Source organism: Bombus affinis, chromosome 8 (genome assembly GCF_024516045.1).
Source record: "Bombus affinis isolate iyBomAffi1 chromosome 8, iyBomAffi1.2, whole genome shotgun sequence".
NCBI lineage: Eukaryota > Metazoa > Arthropoda > Insecta > Hymenoptera > Apidae > Bombus > Bombus affinis.
Window position 1 is genome coordinate 2,995,845 of NC_066351.1, and position 25,624 is coordinate 3,021,468.

Here is a 25,624-nt window from a genome sequence, read left to right on the forward strand (position 1 = left end):
TTATGTTATAACGTTGTGGGAAGAACCGAAAAACGGGAAGAGGAGTGAGCAATTATTTTAACTTTTACTGGTTAGAAACTTTCATGTTTCTCTATAGAAAAGAAAGCAAATCATGGATATACGTATAAACAAATTGACTGACTTTTGCTATAATCAGAGAGGAAATTCTTCTCTGACATAATATATAACAAAGAAATTGCAAATATGTGCAATCTCTATACACGTATGATACTTTTAACGACCGTACACAAATTGCAATGACGATTACGGCTGGGAACATCCTCCTTCTCAAACTGTCTTTCAATCATTTTATCTGTACACGCATTGGAAATATAGTACGTGTATTATAATTTCTTGCCATTTTTACAAAAGCTACCTTCTGTTTTTAAACGACACTCTATTTGATCAAATTAAAAAAGAAAAAACATGATATAATATGAGATGATTAAATAACATTTATTTAAAAAATCGATTAATTCTTTTTTCGATTAAAATTAAGCTGAAAATGCACATCTAAAACCAAGATTTCCAGCCGTTGTATCTGGAGTATTTTGGCTCCGAGCAGCGCATCTATATCGAAAACAATAGCTCTTGTGACAAAGATAGGAACCGCCTTTTTTCACTTTGTCCGTGCCACTAGATGGGCCATTCTGGAAATATGTTTCATGTTATAAAAATAATTGCCGGTTTTATTTAAAAATAAAGAAAAAACAAATAAAAAAGATAGACGTAAGTAATTTATATATACAGGATTATTAGGCCCGCCTCGTTTTCTAGTTTCGGTCGTCCACCAATCAAATGTCCATTCCCAAACATTTCCTATCATATTATGTAATCCATACTTATTTGGCGGGAATTCTGTAACAGGTGATGTGCTTTCGTATTTATCTTCTTTAGTATTATTACTTGGAAAATCACCTTGCCACGTATTTGCTCTGCAGATTATTTTAATTTGATGGATTATTTTAATTTTAGATAATTCTTTATACAACTATATTCACCTGTATCGACCATTTGGAATCAAGTTATTACCCCATGGGTACAGCCTATCTGACAGTCCGCCCCGACAAGCAACTTCCCATTCGGCTTCGGTCGGTAATCTTTTTTCTAACCATTCGCAATAGGCAATAGCGTCGTTCCATGATACATGAACAACGGGATGATCCATTCTATCTGGATTATTTAAGGTTATTTCTTTTTACCTCCAACTTATAATTTTGAGCAATCGAATAACAGATAAACGTACTCTTAATATCAGAAGTTGGACCCTCTGGATGTTGCCAATTTGCATTTTTTATTTGTAACCACCAAGGAGCTTGAGCAACAACGAGCGTTACGTTTGCTCGAACTTTTTCATCTAACAGACCTTCAAATACAAACGAATCTCCAAATTTTTCAGCTTCTGTTCGATAATTGGTTACGTTGACAAATTTTGCAAAATCACGATTACTCACTTCCATCTTGTCTATATAAAAACTATGTAAATATATTTGCTGTTTCGGACCTTCGCCATCTGCGACAAACACAGGTTCGTTTGTACCAATCGTGTAGGTGCCCGCCTCTATTTTAGCCATGTTTTTTAAACGATCTATGCGATTGACACTAGTCTTTTTATAAATATGAAGATCATTGGTTGCTGCACAGTAATCTTCTGTTTCTTTCTTATATTGTGTCTTTATGATGGTTTGTCTGTTAAAGCTACAACCACCGCATTGAAGAGATTCCTTATTTGAATTATCTGTTTTGAAGCATGCCGCTGTAGAACATAATGTAATAATTATGCTTGCGAAAACAAACAACACCGTCGACTTTTGCCAAGTTGTCCTTATCGAACTTCTCATTTTATGACTTTATTGATGCATGCAAAATCAACAAATTGATTAATTGTGATTGTAAAAAACACAAATACCTATAAATTCAAGATTCGACAAATATTGCGACCAAAAGTCATCATCTGTCACGAAATACTTTCACTATAAACTTTTAGCATACTGTAAAGAAATAAACATAAAAGATACATATTGTGTGTATAAGTCCATGATAGGATGTGGCAATCATAGTTTTTGTCGTGTGGAATAGGTACGCTACAATAAGCAGCAGAAAATCCCTAGCTGACCTGGGTCAGTTTTTGTTTAACTTTAGTAGTTTAGTGCACGATCTTATGTACAAACAGGTGTCGACTCTATATACCGAAGTCTAGGGAAAATCGCCTGAAGATTGAGTCGTGACTAGTTGTGAAAAATTAACGTGGAAGACAAAAAGGTTACGTTCCGCGAATGCGAGAAATTCTTTGAATCTCTCAGACAATGACAGATTATTTCACTCATCTCCGTTTGTTTTGAAAGATCGTGGTCTTTCTTAAAATTTCCATGTTGATTTTTCACAATTAGGCACGATTCAATTTTCGGTTTTCCCTAGTGAGTGTCAAGGCTTGTTTATATGATCGTTGCTTAATATACAGAAATGGATCTAGAGTGTTGTTCATAGATGAATTGATATCGATACATCGATGTTGACGTGTGAATGCGTAGATAGACACATATTTATTTTTCTTTTGGTATGCACACATTATATTTAATCTAGATTATTAGGTTTATAGCCCATTCTAAAAAATGGTGCTTTGAGAAGAGGATTCCCTATCTTTGTCTAACGAACGGCCGATTCTATGTTGCTGCTCGCAGTTCTCATGTACACACTCACCTCTCTCATACTTTTATGCCCATTCCCCTTCTGCTTACATATGTGTAATTTACGTGGAACATAACCTATCGTTAAATGCCACGTATTATTTATCTGTCATTTACGTATGTATAGAATGTCTCGAAGATTTTTCTGTTCATCGTGACATCGGCTAATGACCGAAAGAGTAACAGTATAGCAAAATTAGTTATTCCAATATATTGACGCTATACTAATATAGCTATAATGGCTTCTTCAAAACGTTTCAAACTTTTGTTTTGCGCTATCGGTATTTTTGTATGTTATTTTCATTTTGGCATGTTGCAAGAGAAGATCACACGAGGACAATATGGAGATGAAAAAAGCAGTGAAAAGTTTACGTATATGTTTACTTTAGTTTTCTTCCAGTGTCTAATTAATTATTTATTTGCTAAGACTAGTTTATTAACGATCATGAAACAGGGCGAGGACACTACTCCGAAAACTTATTACGCGCTCTCTGCCCTCACTTATTTGCTTGCTATGGTATGCAGTAATATGGCATTACAATTTGTTAGTTATCCAACACAAGTGATTGGAAAAGCCGGTAAACCAATTCCGGTAATGATACTCGGTGTACTGCTGGGGAACAAGGTATTTTGTTTCTTTTTTTTATTGATGTATCATTCATAGATATATAATCAATCGTCTACCTTGTATTATTATTTCAGGAGAAGATTTATGGAACTTGTATTATTGTGTATATATGTATGATTTCTTGTTTGTCGCCTTTTGTTTTTGTTTTTTACAATTTACAATCATATATTTACATATCTTATATATGATTTCTAACAATCAAACGCATTATCTTGCAGGTATATCCAGTTAGAAAGTACTTGTTTGTGTTCTTAGTAGTCATTGGTGTAGCTTTGTTTATGTACAAGGATGTCAATCCATTGAAAAAGCATTCCGAGGGACAAACTGCATTTGGAGAATTACTGCTATTACTTTCATTAACAATGGATGGTCTAACTAGCGCTGTGCAAGAAAGAATGAGAGCTGAACACAATTCCAAGTCTGGCCATATGATGTTGAATATGAATGGCTGGTCTGCGATCTTTAGCGGCATTGTCATCATAGCCTCTGGAGAACTTGTCGAATTTATTAAGTTTCTACATAGATACCCTTTTATTATATGGCACATTGCTACCTTTTCTGTAGCAGGAGCATTTGGACAATACTTTATATTTCTTACCGTTGCGGAATTCGGTCCATTGCCATGCTCCATTATAACTACAACTAGAAAATTCTTTACAGTCTTAGGTTCAATACTTATCTTTGGTAATAGTTTGACATTTAGGCAATGGTTGGGCACGTTTATAGTATTTGCGGGATTGTTTCTAGATGCTATGTATGGTAAAGACAAGTCTACTAGAAAAGATGTAACGAAGTAGCAAACGAACGCGAGCACGTTATCTGAGAGATCCTGACTCTTTGAATAGAAAATGATCTCGAATTCTGAGACTTATATATTCGTCATGTCATGATGAAATACGAGTTTAGGAACATTACACCGTAGACAAATATGTGTGTATCGTGGCTTCCTGGTTTCACTCATTGTACGGTTTTGTACTTATGAATGAAATATTTCGAATGAACGTTCGATAGATTTTGATATACTATACCTTTACGAATATGTACACATATATTCGTTTCTATGGACATGTACATTATACATGTATGTTTGATGCGCGCAGTATGTTTTAGGGTTCGTATGTATATATGCGTTATGCCAAACGAAATAGCATGCATTTGCACGCATAGCGTTTCACGTATGTATTTCTTTCGTTTTATCTCCTTACATCAATCTCATTCGATTACTTGTAATTTTTACAAATTCTTTTTACTAATCATATCATTCGTAAACGTCATTTACGGGGAAAAAATACGAACAGTATCGTGATTATTAGTGTACGTGATAAAAAAGAAATCGATTATGAAATAAAGAACAAATGCAATCATTTGTATACGATTTAGTATATTTATTCTTCCTAGTCGTAATGTATAATTAATCATTTTACTGTTATTTCTAATTATTTTTGTCAATTTCTGAAATATTTTTGTCAATTTATATAGAGAGCAACATGCATATCTTCACATATGTATATGTAAGTCGATGTGGCGAGGTAAGTAAACCTTAGTTTAAAAATGTTTAGTTTAATTAAAGAAGCTAACTACTTCACGCATAGCTAAGCGTATAAAGTGGTTTTAAAATCGGGATTTCGTTACTGTTATCGATACTGACGACAACGTCGACGATGGTTAAATAGATAATAACGGCGTTTGAATGAGCTTTAGGAAGGGAGCGTAATCAGTTGAACGTAATGTAACATAAATGCGCAGACTACTTTTCAAAAAGTAGTATTGAGAAACAATATACATAGATCGTAAGAGAACATTCGAAGAGTACATGAAAGACGAGATGAATATATGGTTGTTAAAAAGTTACGCGTGTATCACTGTGCTATCGATATGGACTCCAGTCTCTTACGCGCTACTTGGAAACGGTAAGTGGTAAATTTACAATTAGAGTAGTTAATTTGATGCATACATGTAGTTGTCAATTTGATCGATATACGCGTATAATAGTATACGTTTAAATAGCATTTTTTCTTCGCAACATTCGTCTGTTTGCCTTCTTTACGAACATCGAATCATCAGTGGAACTGGATAGCGCGTAATTCAAAGGGGGAACGATAGAAGAGAGGAATTTTCTGAAAATATCAATTGTCTCGATGTACGTACAAGTTGGCGCGCTCAAATATTCAAAGAGGCATGCGCGTATCGATTCTAGATTAAGGTTTTCAGAGAATTTTACACGACTATATTGTTTGTTATTTCCATTGAAAATATATCTTTTACCTGGAGAAAGAGAAAGAAATGTTTCGCTTGTAGAAACATTCTCGATTTACTTGCCGAATGGAATCGCCGAAGCACGTGACATAAATCAACCGATGCTAATCATTAAAAATAAGGTGGCTGCGAAGCAAGCAACGAGAAGCGATGGACAAGAATCATTCGTATCTCTTAGGATCGAAGAAAAGGAAGAAGAGAAAGAAATTAACTGCACGGATCGTTCTATATTTGATTTTCCCGACGATTTGTTCACGTACAAAGAACGTCGTCACGGAGCCGTAGTGTTGCATACCTTTCTCGGATTATATTGTTTTCTATTGACAGCATTCGTTTGCCATGATTATCTATTACCAGCTATCGACTGCATATGCGTCAGTATGAACATAAGCACCGATGTTGCTGGAGCGACGTTTCTTGCTATGAGCAGTTCCTTCCCCGAATTATTCGTGAATATAATTGGAACGTTCCTAACCGAGTCAGATCTTGGTGTTGGTACTGTTGTCGGTAGCGCCGTATTCGACACGTTTGCAACTCCGGCCTGCGGAGCGTTAACGATTCTTTGCGTAAGTACACGCACATATTTAAAAATACACGTATAGTTGAAAATTGTTTTTAGATGATTATGAATATGAACGATAACTAAAAGTAAAGTGATCCGCTGTATGGATGCCAATCTGATATTAACATCTATCGCACAATTTACACGCGATTGTACTACATAGCTATATCTTATATATATAAATACATATAATATGCGTATACATATACGAAAATAATTTTTGGCGAATGCGCTGGCAAATCAATTATTTCACCCATTCAATCTTCTTATAACGATACAGACTTTTAGATAAAAGATGATAAGCATTCTTTTTAAGTATGTATATTTAGATCGATCGTATCGAATACCTATCTCTTTTACTTATCTTCCATTGACCTTGTTAGCGTTACATGATTAGTTTTTTCCTGATTATCTTTTTTGTTTCCTATTCACGTGCGTCTCTATCCTTGAAGTTTGAAGAATTAAAAGGAAACGGTTGTTTTAAAAACACAATTTCTAATTCCTCTTTTATTCTCTTTGATTTAGGCGATACCGTTAGAATGGCGAATATTGTCACGAGACTGTGCAATGTACGTGGTATCTATAGGAGCATTGGTAGCAATAATGTGGGATCGTCGGATTTATTGGTACGAAGCCATGATTTTGATAATGTTGTTCTGCATTTACCTAATCTTGCTCTTTTGTGGCAAAGGTATTTGGCAGTGTTGCGGTAAAATCGTTCCTTTTAATTCTAAATCCGCGACAAAGTGTAAGTAACATTCTCTTTCTCAACTAATTTCCATTGTTTGTTTGTCCGTTTTGAGAAAATATTGCGGGTCGAGTAAGATAGATATCGAGTAACAATTAGTTGCGATTAATTATAGTGTCTAACGTTGGAGAGAAGTTGCCTCGTAATGGCTCTTACAAACTGCGCTCTCCAGATGATGTCGTTGTGGTTAATCCTAGTAAGAACGTGGATATTAAAAAATTGGAAAGTCAACAGCATGATCTCGAAAATGTTCTAGAAAATTTTGACAAATCGCTGGAACGTTCTGTTTCTGGTATGTATATACATATGTATCTGTGTATATGTATCGTACATGAATGTTGCGAAGCGGTTGAGAAGCATAAGCATATTGTATGTATGTATCATTTCTGTATATTTATTTGCAGAATATTTATTTACTTGGCCAAGGGAACGAACTATGACTGGAAAATGTTGGTTTATGTTTGGTTGGCCATTGAAATTTTTGCTCTATGTAACGATACCAGATGTCAGGATCGAACGATTGAAACGCTGGTATCCACTGACATTCATTATGTGTGTGATTTGGATCGGAATATCTTCTTATTTGGTTTCTTGGATGACGACGGTTGTCGGTGATACAATAGATATCCCGGATTCCATTATGGGTCTTACATTTCTAGCTGCTGGTGGAAATATGCCGGAGCTTGCGTCCATCGTGATTTTAGCCAAACAAGGTAAGCTTAATTTAAAAAAAATTTTTTTTGTATCAAAATTTCTTATTTATTTTGTTGTTACATTTGTTACATTTTGATGAATCAAATCACTGATCGGCGATATAAAATATTAAATGTTTCATATACATCTAGGGGACGGAAATATGGCGATGAGCAATACGTTGGGAGCAAATATTCTCGACATTTTACTTTGCTTGGGCTTACCGTGGACAATAAGTTGCCTAATGAAAGGAAGAGAAGTGGAGATCGTATCAGGAGCTATATCCTACAGTGTACTTACAACAGTTGTTTGCATAGTAGTTCTTTATACAGTTATAGCATGTTTCAATTTTAAATTAAACAAAAAAGTAGGAATCATATGTCTGGTGTTATACACAATATTTTTAATATTTGCTATTCTCGTAGAATTGAACGTTTTCTTTTTTGTAAATTTACCAATGTGTCCTCATATGGATGAATTATATTGATTGATTTTGTATATTCTGCACAGTTTATAATTTGTTTGCCCATTCTCTGTCCTATCAAATTATAATCGTTAAATTTGTTCATCATCTTATTCATCTCGTTAATCTGAGCAATCTTGGCAATTTCGACAATCCCGATAATCTCCTTAATCTTGCTGATGTAGGAACAGAAACAATTTTCTGAAACTGCAAGTATCTTCTATATATTATCTAGTGCGGCTTCTTTCACGGTTATCAATGATCTTGTACGTTTTTCAATATTCATGTAGATGATCGAAATTTGTCAATGGTGATGCTTAAAAATCGAAGCTGCGACAGGCACTTGCGAATATCAGTAAAAAATAAAACGAAAGAAGACTTATACGAACGAATTGGGAATGATTAACAACAATTACACGTGATGATAAAAATATTTTCGAGAATCAACGAGTAACTCTGTTTTTGTTTTTTTCTTCAAATTACGATGAGCGCAAAATGGAGAGCAGCGAGCATAATCTGTATAATAGCGTTGCGAATACCAAACTTTCGACCGTTCGCGGGGAGAACGCGATCTCGAAGAAGCGCGCCAACGGGAGTCGCAAATTCCCGTTACGGATTTGACTAATCGACGCCACGAATCGTTCGATCCCTTATTTCGGTTCAGATAATGAGGGTGGTTAAATGAATATAACGCTGATATTAACAGGTTAATATATATTTTCAACGATCCAGCAACTTCAAGTGATACAAGGCTACGTATGTGGAATGACTAACTACGAACGAGTACGATCTGAGACTCGTTTCGCGTTGACGACTGTGATGATGTATCTTCTGTCGATTGACCGTCTTCGACTTGTCGATTCTGCTGACTTAACTTCCGATTCTTGTTGTTCCTTGAACTATGTTTTAACTCGTGCTAGTTTTAGCTGTTACTGATGAGCTTTAATTGTTACTTGAATGTTACTGTGGAACAAGTCTAGAGATCAAGTATAGAGATGAAATCGAGAGCACAAGTATGAAGTCTAGAGCACAAGTTGACTGTTCTGTAGTCGTGAGAACAAGTATATAGACGAAGTGACTGCTCTGTAGTTATGAGAACGAGTGAAGTTCGTCCTTGTGTGATTACGGAAGAAAGCTCGGAGTAGGTGCCTTTGTTGTATGAAGAAAGCGGATTCGTTGTCACACTTTTCGTTAGGAAAGTGAGGGTAACAATCCACGATGCCCATTGGTTATGATCAACGTTGAGAACGAAGATAGGAGGAAGAAGCCTCCTACAACGTGGCTCATGGGCGACATTTTTAATGGGAAAAAGCTGCTTTTCCGTTAGACAAATATCCGCTTCCTCCGTAATTTGTAAGAACGTGCAATAAATCTAAGGACTGTTTTATTACAAATTGTAGACGAATTCCTTTTACAAGAAATTCGATAACGAATGTCTTGTCGCAGCCGATAATGCTTTTTCGAACTGGACGATGTTAAATGAGAAGTTTGAAATGTGGAGGTTGACAGGAGTAACAGAGTTTGGAGACAATGAAGAGCCGCTGGCGACAGTGGCGGAAGACATGGAAGCTCGCGCTAGGAGCAAAAGAATCGGCGGAAACCTCTTCGTCCATAGCAGATGTATAAAAAATGTAAAGCTTCAAATGTACAGAGCACTCGCCTGGTTTTCGTCATTCGTCGGAGGACAAGCGAGGGTTCTATAAATTAAACCCTCTGTTTTACTGCGTTGTAGATTAGCAAGCCCCAACGATTTTGCGGTTGCGGCGTCTAGGATATTCGAGCATTTTTTGTAGAATAGTCAACACGGCCGAACAAATAAGATTTCCCTATACGTATTCTAGCATCCCGAGCAGACCGTGGCGCTTTGGAAAAATCGGAGCACATTTATATAAACTATAGATTATATTTCCTTAAAGTTCGCTTACAAATGTGCCAGTAATTTGATTTGATTGTATAGGATTTATGGGAGAAATTTAAGAAGTGCTTGGGACGCAGGTAATGTTCTCGCCGGAAAGGATTTTGAACTTATTACTATTGCGATCGGGAAATGGAAAAGTGAGGGTGTCGGGGGGGGGGGATGGAAAAGGCAATGCAAGAAGACGTTTGTATGTTTTTGAAGCATAAACATCATGGGTTAAACTTCGATTTGGGGTACGCAAAGTTATGGCCTTTTTGTTGTGTAACCTAATAGTTTTCGACGCGTAGAATTTAAAAATACAAGTCTTACCTTTAGGAATACCCTGGTTCAAAAGCTATGCGTGTACAAAGTTGAGCGTTGTTAGCGTATTTTACAGATTAGTACGACGCTATGTTGACTGCTATTTATCATCTGATTGATCCGTACAGATGACCGCACAAACTACCGTAACCAGCTGCTTTATGGCATCCTGAGAATTCGGTTTTCGGAAGCAACATTCCACAATAGAACAAATCCACCGAATAACACACAATATCAGCCAAACCCTCGAAAAGAAAAAATACTGCTCAGCGGTATTCCTTGATATTCAACAGGCATTCGACAAAGTATGGCATGAAGGGTTTCTTTACAAACTTAAAAAAGACCTACCACACACTTACTACTCCATCCAAAGTCCTACCTAACCAAAAGACAATTCACGGTTAAATACTTAGACGCCATTACCACAACATTCCCAATAGAAGCGACATACCTCAAGGTAGTTTCCTCGGACCCTTGCTGTTCTCCATCTACACTGCCGATTTACCAATATCAACAGAAATAACTATAGCATCATTTGCTGACGATACAGCGCTATTAGCGTCCCACGCCAACCCGATAATTGCTTCATCCACTCTCCAGCGAGGTCTCGACTCTATAGAAAAGTGGTTCCATAAATGGGGCTTCAAAATTAATGAAAAAAAATCCACACATGTAACCTTCACGCTGCGAAAACAAATCTGCCCACAGGTCACCATTAACAATATAACAGTTCCTAACAAGGACACAATCAGATACCTGGGCATGACAGGAGATTAACATGGAAACAACACATCACAGACAAATCGAAGCAACTCAGGGACAAACTCAAAAAATTTTATTGGCTCATTGGCCGTCGCTTCAACCTAGGCACGCAGAACAAAATTACGCTCTATAAGACCGCAATAAAACCTGTCTGGACCTACGGAATCCAACTATGGGGAACAGCAAGTAATTCCAACATTGAAATACTCCAACGCTTCCAATCGAAAACGCTAAGATCCCTAATAAATGCACTCTGGTATGTTACCAACGAAACAATCCACCGCGACCTCAAGATACCCACAGTCAAAGATGAAATATACAAGTCCAGAAGCAGATATAACGCAAGAGTCAACAACCATCACAACCCATTAGTCACTCAACTATTTGACACGACGGGCCAGATCAGCAGACTAAAAAGAAAATACCCTTTACGTTAAATCCTTAGATCCTACTAGAATCAACAATATAAACTATTATAAACCATGTCATTGTATCACGCCAAATGAAGTTACTGAAAATTCTCAACGAGAATTGATTGTAAATATTCTAACAAATAAAAAAAAAAGTTTATGATGGGTCCTTGGACCTATTGAGGGTTCGAAGGGCGACACGTAGACCGTTGGCTGTCAAGCAGCGCGGAATGGAGTGCAGATGTCTTGCGCGACATAACAAAATGGGTTAATAGTATTTACGTATTGTCTACATTTGACGTGGTTAACCTCTTTCGATGGGACATCGAAATTGTTCGGTCTCTGCGCCTCTAAGTCATAAATTTATATCAGCAATAATCATCAGCTTTCGATGTTTGCGGCACTGTTTACTGCTACGTAAAGGACTATTCTCTCGCAACCAAATAAATAACAGCTGCTTCTTTTGAGGCGGTTAAGCTATATAAATTCCATTTTGTTATGGCCATTTTTTTTTAAAGAAAACGTAACAAAATAAAAATTAAAACACGAAGAAATAGAAAACGGAGCAAAATAAAATAAAAAACATGAAAAAAGAAAATAAAAGAAACGAAACGAAAAAGAATTTAAAGAAAGGAACCTGGCACTAAAAATGCAACTAAATTCTTCGAATGCACTGGAAGAACTATTACCTACAGGCAACTTGAAGCATTGTTGAAACGAAAAATTAAACATATACAAAACATATGTGGTTAGGGGCATTTGATACACAGCTCCAAAATGGTCGCCAACTATGTGCTTCTATCTATAGCCAGCGACTCCATTCATTGGACGAATCATGGTAGAAGACAACATGGCGTCAAAGTAATAATTTTTTTGTTCCCTAAAGTACGGTTTAACTACATCATGGAGAATTATCGCCTTCATCGATTCAGAGCATAAAACAGAATTTAAGAAACTATTCCTAACTTTTCGAATCTCTAGATTTAGGACATTTTCTGGTTCGTTGGAGGGATCTATCGTCCAATGGAATATAAAATCATAAGATAATGGACAAAGAACGACGAAAGATGGTTATCTAATCAGATGACAACAAGGTGTTGTCTTCTGCGTAACGGCGAACAGACAACATAGATCGAATTGTATGTTTAAATGCAACTGACTATTCAGACGTTCGTGGCACACGTTCTGACATGCTCGCCAAACGCCGTCTGTTGCGTGTCGCATGCGGAAAATGAAACAAGCCGGCATTGCGACACAATATTTAGTATCAGTGTGTAACGTGCAACGTGTCAAATGTACTTAAAAGACTCAGAAAGCCAAGATCCCACTTCGACGGGGAAACCGCGATGTGCAGCATACGGCGTGTGAAACGCCCGTGTAATCTTAGTGTAAGAATAATCGAGTGTCTTGAATTAATGACTATGTAGCGCAGTTTAAATTGTATAATTATGAAATATATATATATGTAGAATATTGTGAAACTTATATTTTGTACAATATTTTTGGTAATTGTTTACCTCAATGGATACTACGCCTATGATCTTGATCTTCACATATGTTAAAGAAATGATTCTGAGTAACTTTTCTTTTTCTATATTGACATCATGCATGCTATACTGACAGCATGGGTAATAACCAGCTTCTTCACAATGGCTGGATCGATCAGTATGTACCTTCATTTTCCTGGGATAAGAGTTGATGTAGATTTTAATAGCGGCTGCCAATGCATATGATATTTGTGCGTTTAAAAAATCTTTTTGCATTGCTTGTTCTTCGTTCCGAACAATTTATTCCACTTACTGTTTACAGTTGAGAGAACCTCAGCATCGGTCGTTTGAAAAAATTCGCCCGTTATAAAGATTGTTTGCAGGCCACCGCGATGTAATATAGGCAAGGTTCAATATGGTAGTAACAATAGCTTCTTGCAAATATGTCGGAAATTGTAGAAAACCATTGATTAAGTTATTAAGAAAAGTTATTCAAAATCATGTCCTTAATAACGTGTGTGAAAATCAAGATCATCGGCATGGTGTTTCTTAAGGTAAATAATTACCATATATTTAATAAGGAATAATTTATTTTTGTACTCGAAGTATGTAAATTAATTTCATGACAAAAAATAATTAGGCAATGAATCAAGCAATGGATTAATTTGATTGATACACCATTGTGTACGCATAGCGATAAAACGCTTGAATGCACATACAACTCGCACACGCATACGATACCCATATGTACATGTATAAATGCATATACGTGCATAAAAAGGTGCATTGTACGAGTAGTAGCTTATTCATTTCAGCTTATTAGCCCAGAAATTGGACTTGGTTATATAGATTACAATATATACATTATTTTTATCCCATACTGTTGCTGAATCTGCTTTACATAATCGTTTCTTTTGTTTCTATTCTAAAACCGTCTTTTATTTGCTCAAAGTATTTCTGTTTCTTAAAGGTACCATAAACTATTTCATTGTCTACTATTTGCACTTTACACTTTGCGCTGGCTCCTTTGCTCATCTCTCCTCCGTCCCTTTCTTCCTTTTCCTCCTCTATACCTTTTTTAGCCATTTCGTTAGTATTTCTTCCACTCTCAAGTTTGTTCTACGAATTTCTTTGTACATTTTCCAGTGTTTAAATATCCCGCTTGCTAATTTCACAAAATAATCTCTTTTCTTCTTCAACTCAATCAAAATCTACATGCGCTCTCCAAGCTACCGCGCTTTACTCTTGCTAATATCTTTTGTTTTGTTATCTTCCTTTTCTACGTTAAATATTTTCGTAAACTTCCTGTCGTTATTCTCCTGTATTTCCTACTGTATCTAGGTAAATAATTGTATTCTGTTCCATTGTTTTTATCTTTTTACACCTTTTTCCTCTTCCTTAGGATCTCTCCTACGTCCCCATTCCCTTCTTCTATAATTGTTCTACTACTTCTTCGCTGTACCCATATTCTTTGAAGTGTTTTAACCTTTCTTTAAGTCTTTTACTATCTCCTTTTTTTAGGAAGACTTTTTGCTACATTTTCCTTTATCTTTCTTTCGTATTCCAACGCTCTTTTTCTGGAGTCTTTTCGTCCAAACCTTCCTTTCCAATCCTTTCAAGTTCTGTTTCTTCCGTTCCATACGCCAGAACCCCTACTATCAGACTGTTGAATATCTTCATCCTCCTCTTGTGATCATTCCTAAAAAGCCTCCCTTCAATTGTCCTCAAAATTGCCTCATGATTATGTTAGCCTTCCTTGCGAAATTTCTATCACGTTCATTGACTTTAAGTACATACTCTAAGTATTTAAACTGCCTAATTTCTCTTTCTAAAGACTACGATCTTCGATTTATCCGCTTTCAAGATCAGCTCTTTTTTTATCCAAGTACTTTACAAGTTTTCTTATTCCTTACTGTATTATAAGAATATCACAACGTAGCATGGTAGATGAAGAAGGTAACGAGACAAAGGAGGATGCAATGAAATAATGCATAGGGTAACGTGTTTCTTTTATTTATAATTCTTTCAAAATAGTCCCCTAAATACTTGATACATTGCTTAGAACGTTCGTATAAGATTTCGAAAGACTTTGAGAAAATGTTCCGTCTTATGAAAATGTATGTGTGTGTATGTGTGTTTTACATTTTTTGGAGCATTAAATTATTTATTGAATGAAACGCCGCGCTGTTTTTTCCATTTCACAAATTTACGATCGTGGTTTCGGGAAAAGAAGAAGGAAGTCGGTAGAAGAAGATAGAAGGTAGATCGAAGATCACAAGATAGTGATCGGAGTAACGATCAAACCCCTTTTGGCCCCTATAATTTTAGGGATTTTGTCGTTGAGAAATATGTATACCCGCGGAGGACAAGTTATATACATTATATGTGACTGGTAATGCCATCTAGATGAAATTTTCGTGCATATTATTTCTTTATTGACAAAATAGTTGACCAAAAAGTACGTTCGTATTGAACACTTTTATTCGAATTCGATCTCATTGTATTTCGACGGTTGTATCATAAATTAATATAGAAATATAGATAGGTAGATGCGTACTCGTATCATCGACAATTTAAAAAGATGCTACAGCTTCGCAAGAGCGGTTATTCTTTTTTCGTGTCAGTACTTGGTATTATGCAACACGCACATGACACAGTTATACGAATATTGCCTACATATACACGTGTCCTATTCAGCATCGATTGTTTAATCGACTGTCGCGATTCTATGTACGTAGTCGGGTTCGATTCAATTTGATACGATTCGATTCGATTATGTGTTCGTGGCCATCCTTACTGATAGTCGATTAAATCAAATTACGAACTCCATCCATAATAATAAATGGAAGACCGATCGATTTAATCACAGTCCGATCGATTTTTCGTTGGTATTAATACAATTCCTTATGCTTTCGCAATTTCTGATTAAACAATAACAATTAGCCGCGTAAACGAAGATTATTCGATAACGTGTATACTATTTGACTGGATAAGATAACCAATGACCGACTATGTACACTATATAGTGTATACATGCAAGTATATATATGACAATCATGCGCATGAAATTCGTTTCGAATATTCGCATCTTTGATCGTCGATAACGGGTCAATAATAATGACGGTATCGTAATTGTCCTACCGATTTTTCGTACACATTTCCTACCTATCTATCTACAAGGCGCGTGAATAAAATCTTTAAAATCTTACATTTTAAACGAGTAACAATCTCGGACACAATCTCTCTTAATTCGTTCAATGAACGAACGAAATAACGAACGAACAATCTTGATTCGAACGTAACGCGATCAAGCGATGAAAAACATCCGCAAAGGATCAAGATTGTCTATTCATTGAACATTTTCCATTTGACTCGTAATTAATCGTATCATCGCCGTTTCTGTATCGCTTCTACTCTCCGACCTCTTTCTTTACCTATCCTTCCTTTTTCTTCTCTTCCCCTACTTTCTTTGCCTCCCAGCCATTTCCATACCTAATCGTTCTTTCATTGCTAATCGACCTGCTCTCTCTTCAAATCACATCGACTATCATCGATTATACAGAGGATTGTTTTGTTCGCGCGGAACACAGTTGAGGCATTTCATATATTTTAACGATCATTCGTATCATGGCTCGTCATTTGATTCACGACAAAACGCTCGACGTTTTGGCAGTTTGATATCTTCCTATCGACTCAAGTTTTTCCAACTTTTTGAATTGTCCCAAAAAGTCGCGTAACCGCGTTTTAGTTTGCCTAGATGCCATGTCTTCGAGATCACGGCAAATCAAATATATGTACATACTTGCACGCTTCTGTACACATTTGTTCGTATTATCGAGTTATTATATATATATATTATATAACAATATATTACGCTTCGATAAAAACTTTCGTGGAAAATATAGATCGTAACCTGGATGAAAAATCGCTAAATAATTAGCGTAATCGGCAAAAGCGTAGCCAGCACTGCGATCGCTGTTCGATCATTATCATTTTAATTACCGATAGCTAATCGCGCAGCTACCTAACCGACCCCATCAACGAGTTTGCTGTCTTATTCCCTGTTATCCGAATGTATAATATAAGTACTTATATTCGAATATATACCTACTTATTATATATTCGAATGCATACCAGGGATCAAAGAGTCACTAAATAGCAACGTAGTCGTAACAGTTAATTATGATTTACATATATACAATCGGCAACGGTTGATAATTTCTGTAATATCACCGTCCCCATATTTGTCCCGAAGTTTGATCACTTATTCGAATTTCATTGGAATTTCATTGAACTGTCTCTGATCTTCTCTCCTTTCTCTCCTTGACGTGTCATGTTTCGCTTCCGTTATTTATTTAATGATATTCTCACAGTTGTTTTCACCCCATATACACGAAATGGTATACGCGGATTAGTAAGGTAAATATACATGGATCGTTCGTCTTCAGGAATATTCAACATTGGTCGGTGCGTGACCGATGTTATTTGAAAATGATCTTACTAGTTCTACGAGGCTTTGCGCCTGTCGCGCCGTTAGGACGGTTTTTATTCGGAAAACTAAATGCAAGAAAAGAATATTGCTCTAACATTCTTGCGGGAGATAGCAGATAGTCGAACGAATCCAACGAAATAAGCGTATAGCGGAAATATTCTTGTACCGTGATTTTTCTGCGCGTATCTATAAACCCATTGAAACCTTTTTCCACGCGTCACACGCATTCTCTTTTTTCGTTCTATATCACATAATTTCACTTATCGCGCTTGCCCGCTTTCGTCCTTTCATACCCCTATCTATCTAAGTATATACATACTTATCTAACTATTTACCTTAACTATCTACGACTACTTACTGATAGACTATCCGTCTATGTCATTTACCTATCCTACATAGCTACTTGGCTATGGTTTGGGGTAGTTAACTAGCAGAATGGCTAGTTAGCTGACCGGAGCTAGCTGTCCACCTGTGATTACGAATGATATACGCACGTTCGAGAATTAAATCAATCGTATAATCAATCATACGAAAACTATCTCGCACGAACGTAGATATTATAGCATGAGAACGTACGTGCATAGCTGTATATGTATATGCGTGTGAATTCCGACCAGTTTCACATTGTATTTCCTTATATTGGTTTGCCTTGTACACGGATAAAGGAATAAAACCTTGGAAGGATGAGAAACGATTCAATATTGACAGTTTGCGATCTCAATAGAGATGACTATTCGCTTACTATCAATCCCAACGGCTACAGTACTTTATTAAATATTCTCAGATAAATTGCAGGAAAAATATGGAAAACGAAAAAAAGAAATTCTTTGAAGCTGAAAAAAGTAACCACAAGCATTCATCTTATCATCTTACACAGCTGTAATAAAGACATTACGATATTCTATCTAATTTACGAATGAACACCTGGCATAGTGAATCATGGGTAGAAATTCAAGTCGTACATTCATAGAAAACTTGTATTCGATCGCTTTTCTTCGAAACGAAAGAAGTGTACGCAAAAAAGTTTTCCAGTTATCTTCAACCTCTCTTTTCCGCATTTAAATGTCTCTATTCCAAGAAGATTGCAAAGAGGATAATCGTACAGCTGCATCAAAGATGTGTGAAAACCGTGTCTGTAATTTATTCGTGAACATTTATCGTGAAATATCGAACGTAACCGCGATCGTAACCGCAATCGCAATCGTAATGGTAATTGTAACAGTGACTGTGACCGTAACCGTAACCGTAACCGTAACCGTAACCGTAACCGTAACTGTAACCGTAGCCGTAACCGTAACCGTAACCGTAACCGTAGTAGTATTGTCGTCGATTCATTTTCACGTGAATATATTCGTGCCGGACACCTAGAACGTGCAGCAGATGCCTTATTAGAATGTTTCTTTCTCGTTTAATCTTGTGTGATCACGCTTGGCATCGTTTCATTCATTTTAGTTCATCTTAGAATTCGGTTTTAATCGATCCAATTTTACCCGGCCAAGATCAGGCTGTGCATAAATTTACGTACACGTACTAATGTGACTTCATTGTATTTCGCAGAATGGTAGCTTGCCGGTTAACTCTTTCGTCTGCTCTTGATCTTGGCTATTAGCACCTTCGCTTTTTGGGCTGCCTCCATCTTCTAAGGAGCCCCCACCACTTCCGTGGGGGCAAATTGATTGTCATCTGAGCGCCAATGTTGAAATCATCGGAGGTCGCGACGGTTTGTTATCAAGAATTCTTTCAATTTCGTTCATTATATTGGCGTTCAATTTTGGAATTAGCTGAAACCACGCATCGTTTATAACAATCACCCGCTCGTTTCGTACGCGGCTATCGAAATCGAGATACGAAATACGAATGTTTAATTTCACCAATAAGAAATAATTACCTGTAAACTTTGAAGACTCTCGTACAGTTGATCTATGTTTGATGCACCGAGGAGAAGGCACTGAACACTTTCATTCTTTAAAGACCACGCGATGGCCAACTGTCCGAAAGAGCAACCGAGTCGTTCGGCGAGTGCACACACATCTCGCAGTTTATCCGAATATTTTCGCGTTTCGTCATCGGCTGACTTTTCCTTCCAGCCGTATTCCTGCTGAAACAAAGACAGAAAAGAACACGATAACGTAACGTACGTTCACACGTAACGTTCGTTTATTCCTTTAACTTTTACGTATGCTTATGTGCGTGGAAATACGGCATAGCCTATCACGATATGCGAATTCGACTACGTACTTCTTTATACAAAGATTGCGTTTCGTCTTCGGTCCAACTGAATGACGAATATTTATTCTGAAATGAAAAGGTAAACATTGCAAGCATTATTCTTTTGCTAGCGCTACAGATATTTTGAGGCCGACAGCTACCAGCTTCCTCAATTATTCTATGAATAATTCTATATATTCTATGAAATATACCGAAAATTTTCTTTCTGCATAATATTACCTTATACGAAGATCTCGATAAAAAAGATACACCACAGTCGTCAGGTTTCGAAGAAACCATGCCGATCGTAACCGTGGACCACGCCATCAGACCAACACCTACGGTTTACAAACGACTTTTTTGAATATTGTTAAGGAATATGCATACAGTATACTATGTCGAGTAAATTGGACGTTTTCCGATTAAATACCGATTTTATTGTACAACTCTGGCATATAAAGTTCTGGTTTTTCTCTATAAAACAGATGATACTCGGCTTGTTCCACGATTGGTGTGACACAATTAAATTGACGGCAATTCGTGTAAGCTTCCATAATTTCGACAGGGGTCCAACGAGACGTTCCCCAATACATTACCCATCCTTTACTTATCACGTAGTTCATTGCACGTACTATTTCTGAAAGAAGAAAATAAGTAAGTATCGATCATTTCAATTATTTTTAATAGCGCATTTTAATTGTACCAGAGAAGCAAGAAACGAACCTTCCATAGGACACATAGGATCTACTTTGTGAATCATTACAATATCGATGTACGATAATTGTAACCTGACTAAAGATGCTTGCACCGATTCGATTATGTGTTTTCGTGACAATCCACGTCCCTCTGCCCTGCGATGATCAAATTTCGTCATTAACGTCATACATCTGATTTACATATCTACGTCGTACTGTTTGCTAATTTTTATATTTCTAATTTGTCAATTTTGATCACCAATTTTTTTGATAATCAATTTGATTTTTTGAAATGTAGTGATTCTCCCGAATCAGTATTTATCATTTTTATTATCCATTTAGAAGTTAGATCAATTCGATCGATACTCACTTCGTGTTCCAATATATTTTGGTGGTAACGACGTAACTTGAACGATTCCAAGCACGTCGTAATAAAATTCGTCCAAATTGAATTTCTGCTCTATGACCGCTATGAGCTTCGCTCAGATCGAACACATTTATTCCACTGTCATAGGCGAGGGCAACTACAGCTTCAGCTGTTTCCTCATTACTGCAACCTCCTATTCCGAAAGTTGTCCATGTACCTACATGTATAAAGCAATTTTGTTAACTCACTTGTCCCGATTCGGTGCATATTAATTTAATTTTTTCACCGTTTTCAATAGACAAATACGATGCTGCAACATTTCCACCTTTACATCTATCGTTATTTGTATTTCAAAAATTGCAATATATGGTCCGACAATCGATCCCTAAACCTTTATTACGCATCACGTATACCTATTTATCTTTTTCCCTCCTACCACCACCAACATCATCATCATCATCGTTCCGAATCATTGGCTCTCACACGCGGCAATTTTTCCCTTTCTCTTCATTCTTTTTCATTCCCTTTTTTCTTTGTTCATTCGCTTGAGATTTTGATAGCTCATAATCTCAGAAACACTTACGCAGTCTGAATATAATGATTTATCTTCGATCAAATCTCTCCAAAAACATTTATAATTTTGGGAAATATTTTCAATTACAATGACGACGACGCCAACCACTGCGACCACAATGACGATCACGATGACAATGAACACGACAAGCACAATTGTCACAACAAAAACAACAATAAATATAAGAAGTTATCTGGATATGGATATTATTGTTATATTACGTGTCTACCTATATTACTTTGTTCACTAATTATTTACATTGCATCTTACTAGAAAAACGTACGTGAAAAGCGTGCATGCCCACGTTGGTGGATATAAAGATTGCATCGACGAGATTTACTAGGCGAAGCAAAAGAAACAAGAATAATAACTATAAATGTATGGAATAGACAAAAGGAACGGAGAATGGCACTGTCGATGGATTGAGAAAAGTTTTCATTGTTTACTGTACAATACCTATAGTCTAAAAAAATATGGCCAACATAATACTACTGACAAGCTATCTGAAAAAGGAGTATAGTAAAGCATACATTGAGATGGAATAAAACGGGTGGGTAACCGCGATTCTGTTCGTTTCTACGAAAGTTGGGAAAACATTCAGCGTACCTAATCCAACATTGGAAACACGTAGACCGCTTTTGCCCAAGTTGCGGTAGCGAATACCTGGCGAAGGATGCTGTAAGCGCTGCGCTTGTGCGGCAATGCAGTTAGTCAGTAGCTGTTCCTTCGTTCCAGTGGTATTACTGCAATGTACACCAGAGTCCACGGCATTGCCACCGCCGCCACCGCCGCCACCGCCGCCGCCGCCGCCGCCGCCGTTGAACTCTTCCATGCAATCCAAACTCGCTATAGGTGCACGGCAGCTGCGCGTATAAAGTATAGGTACAGAGTAAGTATTAATAGGACACGATCGATCGAATGTTCGATACAACCGCATAAACATTTACAACTAGGAATTCGTAACATGCCAGTCTATGTGAAACATTACTCGCTTGTTATTTACTCAAAATTCAAAATTAACGGACTGCGGAAAATTGGAAAAAACATTCCAGCTAGTGTATATATTACGTTTCACTGTGTTGTTATGCAGCTATATTATTGCAACGAGTCGATTACATATTAGCTATGTAACTGACTTTGCCACTTCAAGTATGTAAGAAATTCTTCGTCGCACATGTCGCGATGTATCTTCCTCTTGGTAACATGTTTCTGGTACCGAAGAGCAAAAGAAATACTTTGAAAACATTCGATCGTTATCGCGTGTGTCTTTATATGAACGTGTGTAGAAACGCGGAAAATATGATATAGAAAATATGATATGCGGCAAATATATAATATATATAAATATATATAAATAATTATACGACAACAAATATGATAGAAGCAAGATAATGTTTGTCGAGATGTTTTGTTATAGCAGTCGCTGTTAGTTTGTTATACTATTCGTTTATCTTAAACTTGTTGAATTTGGTAATATGGAATTTGTATATGCAGGTACGGATACAGATTCGACGCGACGTGATGAAAATAGCAGGAGAATACGAAAAAGAATTGAACGTGACGCGGATGGAAACAGGAGAAAAGAACGAGGAGGAACGGTACATCATCGATCAAGAATTCACTCACCGATAAATAGTTGGCAGTGGATAGTAGTCATCATCCTCCATACTACTATTCGTATTTGCATTGTTATTTGTATCATTTCCCGCCGTGGATGTATTGCCGAGATTACACAACATTAAACGAGACATTGTTGTATATCTTCGATATATATGTATATATGTATGTATGATAGAAGCGGAAGATGTTTCAAGAGAACGGAAATTGCGAAGAGATGCAAAGAGAAGGCGGTAAGATTAAATCTAGATCGGACAAATGCGAGTATGCTTGTTCATTCGAGCCCCGAGAAAAATGTGAGTAATTTCATAATAATTTCATTCGCATTTCAAATTCGATATTAATTTTCTTTCGACGATTTTCACTCACATTATTTTCTGGTCCTAATCCTAGTTCTAGTGCGATGATTGTAAATTTCGTTTCGGAAATAAAGAGTAATATTCTTATTGTGAGTGTGACTGATTCGATTGAAATTCTAACAGAATGAAATCGAGATAAATCGCGAGTATCTCGAGTATCACTGTATCACTGATCCATGATTTGGTTCATCGAATGATCCCAATCGATTTGAAGAGTCGTTCTATGTTTTCAAGTCACAGCATTTGATATATGTATTTATTGCGCATATACGTTATATAGGCACTAGTTTTTCTTTACTTAAGTTATTTAGGCACCACAGTAAAGAACATAAGGAAGTACTGTTCGCAACTAGTCACGTGATATCGAAATGTTCTGCAAAATCCTTTTGTGGTTTTACCTGGTTCGATCAGAATATTATTCAAACACTATGACACGGAATATTTATTTTAAAAACTACACGTAATTACGTAAAAACGAACGGTGGTCGATATGAGTATCGATATGTGGTACGATTGCTGGCGTGGCGCGGTGAGAGAGGTAGGGCGCGATGATTATTAAACTCCAGACCGGACACTAACAACGCCGGACACTAAAAATCCACTTTTTGCGGATTATCCACTGGTCCAACTGATAACTTTGTAATATATCAAGCTGATACAACGTTAATGCGACGAAATCTCATTCAGCGATTCCAAACTCATTTTCTATCATAATGTAATTCTGTACTATATTGCTTCGAACACTGCTTTCTTTTCCAATTCAGACTTGAACTTTCGTGACGTTTCTTGTCAAATTCGAGTCTTGATCTTGATTTTACTCTCGATCCAATTTTTGATTTCAATTCTCTCTCTTTCTCCCTCTCATTTAAAAGTCGTGCGCCAATTCCAGATTAATCTTCGTTGTCAGTCGCGTGTAGGTAAAAACATTCGGCGCCAACTATCCTTATGATCCTCGTTCCGATTTCTCTTTCAAATAGGACTTGCCTTCCGCGGTGTTTCTGTCGAAATACCCGTCTCTGGATAATCGATTTTACGTTGCGATTTACGGTGAGACTGACGAAACGTTTGTTAAGAAGAGCAATAAAGAGGAGAACGTTGGAAAACTGAAAACACCGAAACGTAGAACAAAAAATTTATGAAAATGTTAGGATCCTATTGTAGAAACGGCGAGTGTTATGCCTTCTACGTGGTAAGCAACACTGCATAACTTCGATGCACTGTGCTCCCTCCTTTACAGCAGAACCTACGAGCGTGCGTGTTGTCCCGTCTCTCTTCCACTACGGGTACCTTGGTGGTTTAATGCGCGTGTGCGCGCGTGCCCGCGCTCGCGCACCGTGTATCCTACCACGCCGCGTACACCTAATCCCTACCGTTCTTCCTCGTCTCTTCTCACAGGGGGTTGCGGTTGTTTTCAGAGCGCATGACGTTACCGTCGTCGCATTCAACGCATTCAGCGCATTCGCCGCATTTGCCGCATCGAGCCTCTCCTGAAATTGTATTTCTCGCCCGTCCACCCTTTGTCCTATGCTCCGAACTAGGATCATCTAATCGTTTGCTCTGTTCTTCTTCTCTAAGTCTCCTTCTTTTCCTAGTTTCATCCTTCCGTCTTTCTTTTTTCTCTTCTTAAGTTCATTCGGAAACCAATCGATTTATCGTTTTCCTTCTCCCTCCCTTTCTCACTCTCTCTATCTCTCTTTCTTTCTCTTTCGAATAACTTGAATTCGTTATCACTAAATCCTTGTCAGACGCACTGGTTATGATCTCGTTTTATGTTTTCCTTTTTATCGATACAACATGAAACGTATATGGGTAAATAGATATGTATACATATACAAATATTGTATACGAATATAAATGGGTAAATCGAAACTGTACATGAAATATTCAAATGATCGGTAGCATTAATTGTTCGGTCAATTATTAAGGGTACAAGAATTCACCGGTATAAAATGTAACGGTAACTGTCTCTGCGACAACGCCGCATTGCAGATCCGGCGTGGTGACGTGCAGCTGACCCCTTCCTGAACCGTTTATGGTCGCCCACGTTGTTCGACCTACCGACCTAATACGCGCTCGACCTACTGCCATCCAATACAGCATGGATCCACTGCTTAGTACATACATACTTACTTACTTGAATGCGTTTCACCTACTGTTTCACGTGTTTGGTACACACGTCGCGCTGCAATTGCATGCGTGCGCTTGCATAAATACACATCGTATAAATGGAATATCGTATTGCTCTCTACATGATTCACTGAACCTCATGGTACAGTTCTCAATTAGTTTTTGTATATGTAGATTATGTATTTGAGGAATGGTGATCAACGCGCTAAGCTCGAAATGCCAGAAACATGTAAACGTTGCGTATCGCCTAAACTTTGTTCGAATCTCATTC

General features: G+C 37.1%; 4 protein-coding genes across 7 annotated transcripts; 2 read left to right on the plus strand and 2 right to left on the minus strand.

Annotated features, from left to right (window-relative positions):
• Positions 1 to 432: 432 nt before the first annotated feature.
• LOC126919425 (formylglycine-generating enzyme) lies at positions 433 to 2,415 on the minus strand. 2 transcript variants are annotated; one of them, XM_050728721.1, is made up of 5 exons: positions 1,910 to 2,411; positions 1,247 to 1,756; positions 1,002 to 1,173; positions 749 to 935; positions 433 to 650 (listed from the first exon to the last, which is right to left on the minus strand). In XM_050728721.1, exons 2-5 carry the CDS (start codon positions 1,572 to 1,574, stop codon positions 495 to 497), a joined length of 843 nt encoding a protein of 280 aa, XP_050584678.1. In that variant the 5' UTR covers positions 1,575 to 1,756; positions 1,910 to 2,411; the 3' UTR covers positions 433 to 494. The 2 variants fall into 2 exon arrangements, with proteins under 2 accessions (XP_050584678.1, XP_050584677.1); XM_050728720.1 differs by having other exon boundaries at positions 1,247 to 2,415.
• A 288-nt stretch (positions 2,416 to 2,703) lies between these two features.
• On the plus strand, positions 2,704 to 4,685 carry LOC126919436 (solute carrier family 35 member B1). The gene is made up of 2 exons (XM_050728749.1): positions 2,704 to 3,312; positions 3,534 to 4,685. Exons 1-2 carry the CDS (start codon positions 2,926 to 2,928, stop codon positions 4,110 to 4,112), a joined length of 966 nt encoding a protein of 321 aa, XP_050584706.1. The 5' UTR covers positions 2,704 to 2,925; the 3' UTR covers positions 4,113 to 4,685.
• Positions 4,686 to 4,772: 87 nt separating this feature from the next.
• LOC126919396 (sodium/potassium/calcium exchanger 3-like) lies at positions 4,773 to 8,072 on the plus strand. Its single transcript, XM_050728596.1, has 6 exons — positions 4,773 to 5,225; positions 5,614 to 6,137; positions 6,659 to 6,881; positions 6,997 to 7,173; positions 7,286 to 7,594; positions 7,727 to 8,072. Exons 1-6 carry the CDS (start codon positions 5,129 to 5,131, stop codon positions 8,059 to 8,061), a joined length of 1,665 nt encoding a protein of 554 aa, XP_050584553.1. The 5' UTR covers positions 4,773 to 5,128; the 3' UTR covers positions 8,062 to 8,072.
• A 6,834-nt stretch (positions 8,073 to 14,906) lies between these two features.
• On the minus strand, positions 14,907 to 25,026 carry LOC126919414 (voltage-gated potassium channel subunit beta-2). 3 transcript variants are annotated; one of them, XM_050728682.1, is made up of 9 exons: positions 22,877 to 25,026; positions 21,914 to 22,113; positions 20,680 to 20,893; positions 20,338 to 20,465; positions 20,045 to 20,251; positions 19,855 to 19,952; positions 19,645 to 19,701; positions 19,295 to 19,504; positions 14,907 to 19,187 (listed from the first exon to the last, which is right to left on the minus strand). In XM_050728682.1, exons 1-9 carry the CDS (start codon positions 22,999 to 23,001, stop codon positions 19,086 to 19,088), a joined length of 1,341 nt encoding a protein of 446 aa, XP_050584639.1. In that variant the 5' UTR covers positions 23,002 to 25,026; the 3' UTR covers positions 14,907 to 19,085. The 3 variants fall into 3 exon arrangements, with proteins under 3 accessions (XP_050584639.1, XP_050584637.1, XP_050584638.1); XM_050728680.1 differs by having other exon boundaries at positions 21,857 to 22,113; positions 22,877 to 25,002; XM_050728681.1 differs by having other exon boundaries at positions 19,295 to 19,501; positions 21,857 to 22,113; positions 22,877 to 24,569.
• Between the last annotated feature and the right edge of the window lie 598 nt (positions 25,027 to 25,624).

What these genes read in the sequence shown, in the direction of transcription:
- LOC126919414 (XM_050728680.1), bottom strand. Translation starts at nt 23,001, where the DNA reads ATGTCTCGTTTAATGTTGTGTAATCTCGGCAATACATCCACGGCGGGA. An exon ending in AAAATATATTGGAACACGAA is followed by an intron (nt 20,466 to 20,679) that starts GTGAGTATCGAT and finishes TGATCATCGCAG; the next exon opens with GGCAGAGGGACGTGGATTGT. An exon ending in CGCAATCTTTGTATAAAGAA is followed by an intron (nt 19,505 to 19,644) that starts GTACGTAGTCGA and finishes TCTTTGTTTCAG; the next exon opens with CAGGAATACGGCTGGAAGGA.
- LOC126919436 (XM_050728749.1), top strand. Translation starts at nt 2,926, where the DNA reads ATGGCTTCTTCAAAACGTTTCAAACTTTTGTTTTGCGCTATCGGTATT. An exon ending in GTGTACTGCTGGGGAACAAG is followed by an intron (nt 3,313 to 3,533) that starts GTATTTTGTTTC and finishes ATTATCTTGCAG; the next exon opens with GTATATCCAGTTAGAAAGTA.
- LOC126919396 (XM_050728596.1), top strand. Translation starts at nt 5,129, where the DNA reads ATGAAAGACGAGATGAATATATGGTTGTTAAAAAGTTACGCGTGTATC. An exon ending in TTCTAAATCCGCGACAAAGT is followed by an intron (nt 6,882 to 6,996) that starts GTAAGTAACATT and finishes GATTAATTATAG; the next exon opens with TGTCTAACGTTGGAGAGAAG. An exon ending in GCTGGAACGTTCTGTTTCTG is followed by an intron (nt 7,174 to 7,285) that starts GTATGTATATAC and finishes ATTTATTTGCAG; the next exon opens with AATATTTATTTACTTGGCCA.
- LOC126919425 (XM_050728720.1), bottom strand. Translation starts at nt 1,841, where the DNA reads ATGAGAAGTTCGATAAGGACAACTTGGCAAAAGTCGACGGTGTTGTTT. An exon ending in TCCAACTTCTGATATTAAGA is followed by an intron (nt 1,174 to 1,246) that starts GTACGTTTATCT and finishes TAAATAATCCAG; the next exon opens with ATAGAATGGATCATCCCGTT. An exon ending in GAGGCGGGCCTAATAATCCT is followed by an intron (nt 651 to 748) that starts GTATATATAAAT and finishes ACATATTTCCAG; the next exon opens with AATGGCCCATCTAGTGGCAC.